General features: G+C 40.1%; 1 protein-coding gene across 1 annotated transcript in view; it reads left to right on the top strand.

Annotated features, from left to right (window-relative positions):
• Positions 1 to 1,209: 1,209 nt before the first annotated feature.
• The window catches only part of FER1L6 (fer-1 like family member 6), a 64,391-nt gene continuing 59,600 nt past the window's right edge, over positions 1,210 to 6,000 (top strand). Inside the window, exons 1-2 of the mRNA XM_066176354.1 lie at positions 1,210 to 1,473; positions 2,039 to 2,130. Of these exons, the coding sequence (XP_066032451.1) occupies positions 1,420 to 1,473; positions 2,039 to 2,130 (146 nt within the window). The 5' untranslated portion in view covers positions 1,210 to 1,419. The remainder of the gene's footprint in view (positions 1,474 to 2,038; positions 2,131 to 6,000) is intronic.

Here is a 6,000-nt window from a genome sequence, read left to right as displayed (position 1 = left end):
CTCTCTGTCTTTCTGACAGAGCTACCTGTTCTGCTTACTTGGTTGCAATTTCTAGGACAGGGTAGTGAAACCATTCTGAGCATATCATGAATCATTTCTCAATTCAGCCCTGCAAGAGAGATTTTTTTTTTTTTAATTTTAGCAGACTGTGAGCAACCCCTCCACTGAAAGGGCTCATTGACTGCATCTGGTATTTAGGATTTCGTATAGGAACAGGGTGCTTTAAAATCTCACTTTGGTGAAAATGCTTTGGAATGGCTGTGCTGTGTGGGGTGTCCCAGGGGACCACACTACTCTGCTGTCAGCCCAGTCTGCCCGGACTGGGTGTGCTGTTATGTGCTATTATCCATGTTCCAATTCTTTCCTTAGTGTAGCTCATGCTTTTTAATGAGAATGGTATTAAGCCTCTTAAGGGAAGTAGATAGGTAAAGCAGCAGTAACTGCCTGTGGCATAGGCACATCATTACCCAAAACTGGGAAAGACAAGGTTATAGATAAGAAAAAGTGAGAAAAGAAATTGAAGAAGAGCGTCCCCTGTAAAAACCAGCGCAAGAACTTGGGGCTAATCGCAAAATTCAGAAGGATAAGTGAAAAAAAAAATCATTAATTTTCTGCTCCAGTGGAGAAAAGGGAACTTTGCATATGTTTTTAAAGATACAGGAGCATATGAGATATCTGATTTAATTACCATTCCTCCTCTGAGCAGAGCTCTGCTCAATCACTCAAGTCAAACGAGAGTGTGACAGGTGCTGGTGAAGGGCAGGGCAGCTTTTGGACAGCTAGGCTGGAATCTTCTTGAGCAGAGGAAGAGCAAATAAGCCTGAACTGCAGAGGCAGCTATCTCCCTAAATTCCACTGAAGGAAACAAAAAGATAGAGACTTTTGACCCTGGTTGATTGCTTGGGTTAAGCTGCCTATTGGAGTTCAATGTCTCTGCATTTTTCACTTCAGCAAAATTACTGATACCTCATATGCTACGGGTACTTCATCGCTGCAGGGAACTTAATTATGCATTTTGGGAGTAATGAATCCTCCTACTGGAGTTCAAATGTTTAATTCCAAAGGTGTCCTTAACGAGATGTTCATCTCACAGTAATACAGCACCCTCTTTAAAGGCCAGCTCCCATCAGACAAGGTTAAGAACAATTTGAAAACAGCCTTTGAGAAGTGCAGAGCAAAAGTTGTCTTGTGCCTCTGTAATTCGTTCTCAGCAAGGACTAAAGTATGTCCAAGAGGAAATGTCAAGGAAGTAGCTGTACTTACAAGACTGGAGGCAAGAGCTGTGACTAATATGATGGTTTATTAACTAAGAATAACAGATATTAAGCCTTTGAACTGAGGAGGTTGGAGGAGTAGGAGGGGGAACCACAGTCCAGAGCCTTGTACATTGAGCTGCAACAGAGAGAAGTTAGGCAAGCTATGGGTGGAAAAAGAAAACAGAGAAAAAGAAATTATGTCCTTATTAAAAAAGAAGTGAGTGCAAATACAAGCGTATTTTAGATAGGCCTATTTTTCTAAAGAGTGGCTGCTAAGACTGTCTGAAATCTAAACTTTTTCAAGGTGTCTAGGTGGGTGTGATAAGCCTGGTGGCCTTTTAGCTTGGAGCTGTTGTTCAAGAACGGTGCATGGCTTCCTCAACAGACTGGCTCCTGCAGATCTCTACAGGGCAAGAGGAGTTAATGTTTGCACTGAGATAAATCTTTGTTCTTGTTCAGTGTTTACCAGATTGACTAACCAGGCACCACATTTGCTACCAGCCAGAAGCAAACTTGAATGCAAATAGAACAAGAGGACACAGCCTCAAATATGGCCAGGGGAAGTTTTAGATTGGATATTTAAAAAAAATTCTTCACTGAAAGGGTTATCAAGCAATGAAACAGGCTGCCCAGGAAAGTGGCTGAGTCACCATCCCTGGAGGTATTTAAGAGATGTGTAGATGTGGCACTCAGGGACGTGGTTTAGTGGTGGACTTGGCAGTCTCAGGTTAATGATTGGATTTGATGGTCTTAGAGGTCTTTTCCAACCTAATTGGTTCTAGAAGCTCCGAAAGCCTGTTTACAATGTAAGAGGTAGAGACCCACAGAAAAGCAGCAGGATGGAGCCCTCAACAGCGGTACCTCAGGCCCACAGGTATGTCTAATACCCTCAGGAAATTCTTCCAAGTTTTAAATTAAATTCAGCTAATTATATTTAAAGACTTTTTCTTGAAGGAAAAGAAAATCAACAAGTCCTTTGATGCTTGCTTTAGCTGCTCCTGGGGGTGTGATTATTATTTTGGTGAGATCTAGTCTATAATGCCTTGTGCTGTCTTTAATAATTCCTAACTGCACAAAGTCATGGGAAGTCCTTAACAGTTCAGCAGGCAAAGGTTTAAGATCCCTGTAGAGGGAGTAAAGAACTCTGAGAAGTGCAGGAACAAAAGAAAGAACCTCTCTGCATGTAACAACTGCATTATTTTGTCTGCCTGTGTTAGTATTTAGTAGATCTGTTAGCCAGCTCTTGTGTATTGACATGAGAAAAGTTGAACATGATCACTTATTTGCATCTGTTCAGGATGTGGCTTCCTTGCTGTCATGACTCATTATACATAAGGATGCTAAATGTGTCAATAAAAAGTCATTGGATTTTTGCAGAAGGGACAAGTTTTGGAAGAACTGAGGCTGTATGTGCCAGGGTAAATGGCCTGTGTTTGCAGAGAAACCATGCTGTGGTGCTACTGTTCCTGAAGCCTTTTCAGAGTTTGGAGTTTTAGATAATTTGTGGTAGAACTGTGCACAATTCAAAAGTTCAAATTATACGTTACTCAGAGTGCATATCAGTATACCCGGTATTACTTCTTCTGCATCTAGGGAAATAATTTTTTTTTTTTGTATTAAAATGCTGAAAAACATGGGATCAACTGTGTCAAACCAGTTTCTGCCTCCCAAGAAGGGCCAAAGATGGATAACTGGAAATAAAATTTGTGAAACAGGTATAAGCAAGGCCCTCAGCAGTTTCATACGCTTAGAAAGTTTATGAGCTGGCTGGATATCAGACCCTCTGTCCACAGACTCCATAAATGTGCCTGAAATGTCTTTGAATTCTCTAACTCAGCGACCTTCTTTGCAATGTGTTATTTATGTGTCTCACTGAAGAACACCTCATTTGCTCACACCCTCATTTGTTTTAACCTATTGCCTGATAATGTCATTGAGCACTGCGGTTTTGTGGTCTGGGGAGTGAAACTGAGACACTCCTTTTTTATCCATCTTTTCATGTCAATCATTATTTTATAGCTCACTTCCAAAGAACACTTCAGGTGTGGTTAAGCAATACAGTAAACTCAGGTGCCTCTCAAAGACATGGTGATCACATGAGTATGATAATTGGGAATGAACTCACCTTCCTGTTCAAGTGTGCTCCAAGAATGGATTAGCTTTTTCACTATCAGGTTTTGTGCTGGATTAGGTAAAATTTAGGCAAAAGCTTGTGCTGTGTGCTTTGATCATTTAGACAGAAACATGATAATGAACCCATACCTGAATCAAATCCATTCCAGATGATCCAGCCATGCACAGATTTGGTATTTATGACTGGGGAATTATCAGAACAGGGGAAACATCCAGTGAGGTCAGATCCCATATCCATCTGGCACTGTGCTCTTCTCCAGCAGTTGCAAAAGGATGGGATATTCAGGGAGAGCACATGAGCCTGGGCACTTTCTGTGGTCCATTCTCCTTAGCATCCAGAATTTTTATCATGAGTGTTAATGGAGACATCACCATCCAGTCCTTTTAGTATTTTCAGTCTTGTTCCATCAAGTGAATCCTCATTTTAGTGTTGTGTGTTATGCTGAGTAAGAAGCAGCTCTGCTTCCACCCTATTGGCCAGTTTAAATTTATAAATCTTCATCCTATTCCCATTCGGTTATCTCTCCTCCAAATAGAGTTACAGCTGTTTCAGTCTGTCATAAACTGACTTTCCCCACCCTTTTCATGTGCCTTCTCTAACCCTGTTGCCTTATGTGAGATGTGGATACCAAAGCTGCACACAGAATGTGAGATGTTAAACTGATTCGTTCTGTGATCCTGTGTAATGACCTTGCGTAGGTTCACCAGTGCTTTAGAGGTAAACTGACACTCACTCCTTTCCTTCTGATACCCCTCCTGACAACACCCAGCACGGTGTGGATGTCTTTATCTGATGCTGAACACTCAGCTGCTGATTCAGAGACCACCAGGCATGACTCCAGGACCATCCTCTAGTGTTTGGTTGCCAGTTCAGCACTTCTCAGGCATGCTTCAATATTTTTACCTCACTGCGCCACCTGAAAAACACAAGCCATCCTCTCTTTCTCAAGCTGAATAGACTCTGCCAGGACCCTCTTTTGATCATGCTTCACAGTGTTTTCTCTGCGTTGCTGGGTTTTATGTTCCTTTTGAGATGAGAAGACAAAGCAGCAAGCTGTTGCCAAAATGCAGTCCCTGTCATATTTTTATTTAATTTCTTATGCTTTCTGATGGTTAATTTCAGGTTTTGACTGCTGTGGTGCAAGAAACAGACATTTTACACAGAATTATCCCCAAAATTCAGTAGAATTTCTCCTGAGTAGCTATTTTAGAGTCTGTTTGTGAATGCACAGAGCCAGTGCAATCTGCAGTGAATCCTGACCACTGTATTGTAAACTTGCAATTTTGTTTTCTTATCGATGCGATAGTAATAGTTGAGAAAAGACATGTGAAGTTATAGTGTCAAATATATATTAAAACCCCCAAGATTCAGAACTGATACCTGTGGGTGTTCCACAGGTTTTTTAATTTGCAGCTTGTCATACAGGATTCTGTGTTCACCCTCTTGATGAGCTGAAGCTTTCCTATTGCAAATCCTTGGACCTGTCAAAGCAGCAGAACCAGGGGGAAATCGGGAAAAGTGTAAACAAGTTAAGGCAGCTCGTAAAAGCTCCAAGCTTTGAAAAAAGCCACAGCAGAAATAATGGATTTGGGGATAAAGGGAGGTTCCTTGCTGAAGCAGGATGAAGGATCTGACAGTATATTGAATGAAGCAAAACACTTCACTTCACTTACTCTGCTTTGGGAAACAGAGTAAATTGAATGAATAAATTGGCAAAGTCTTCTCTTAACTTCTATAATCCTGAGAAAAGAAGACATGAAATGAGTACATCAGTAACTACTCATTAAGATTTTTTTGCTTTCCATATGCCCAAGATCACAGAATTTATTTTATTCAGCCCTCCTTGATAATTAAATGTAGTGCAATAAATTTCTTCTCTGGAACTTCATTTATTATCACAAATGACATACTGTCTTAATAAAAAATGGTTTTGAATTAACCAACTGTGCTTATGTGACTATTTTAGATTTATTAGACTTTTCATTTTGAAGCTGCATCTTTGTATTGTAATTATGTTTTATCCTTTGGAAAAAGGTATTTAAGTTATGAGATGATTTCCTTGACTAGCACATATTGTGGAAGTGATAAAATGAGCCAAGAGTCGTTCTTATGTTTTGGATTTTTTTTTTCATTTGAAAAGAAAAGAAGAAACATTTTTGTAACTTAGAGAACTATGTTCCTTTTGCTTGTGTTTATTTAATGGAAATTAGAACTACTCGTGTGTAGATAATTATTCACCTAGTGCAGTACTGTTTGATCTACTGAAAGACTCTTTCGAAAATGAACTTACATTGAAAGAAATGGAATTTTAAGGATCTGAATAAAAACCCACCAAGACATCTTACAAAATGCAAATAATAAAAATCCAAATACAAAAACCTACCTATCAAGTTTTATGTTCATATGTAGGAAGGCAGAAGCCTTTTTACCTCTTCAGTTTCTGCTTCGTCAGACAAGGCAACCACTGTACCCGTGGCTTACAATCTTGAGGCACTGGAGCTGGCTCAGAGCTGAAGTGCACAAACCTTTGATCATCCCTGAACTAAATCATTTCGATGGTTCCAAAAGGTTTGCTGAGACTGCTGCTTCCAGGGTGGAAGGGACTTGGGG

This window comes from Chamaea fasciata, unplaced genomic scaffold (genome assembly GCF_029207755.1).
Source record: "Chamaea fasciata isolate MVZ Bird 193981 ecotype frontalis unplaced genomic scaffold, bChaFas1.0.hap1 SCAF_1, whole genome shotgun sequence".
NCBI classification, from domain to species: Eukaryota; Metazoa; Chordata; class Aves; order Passeriformes; family Sylviidae; genus Chamaea; species Chamaea fasciata.
This window is presented reverse-complemented; position numbering and strand designations above follow the sequence as displayed.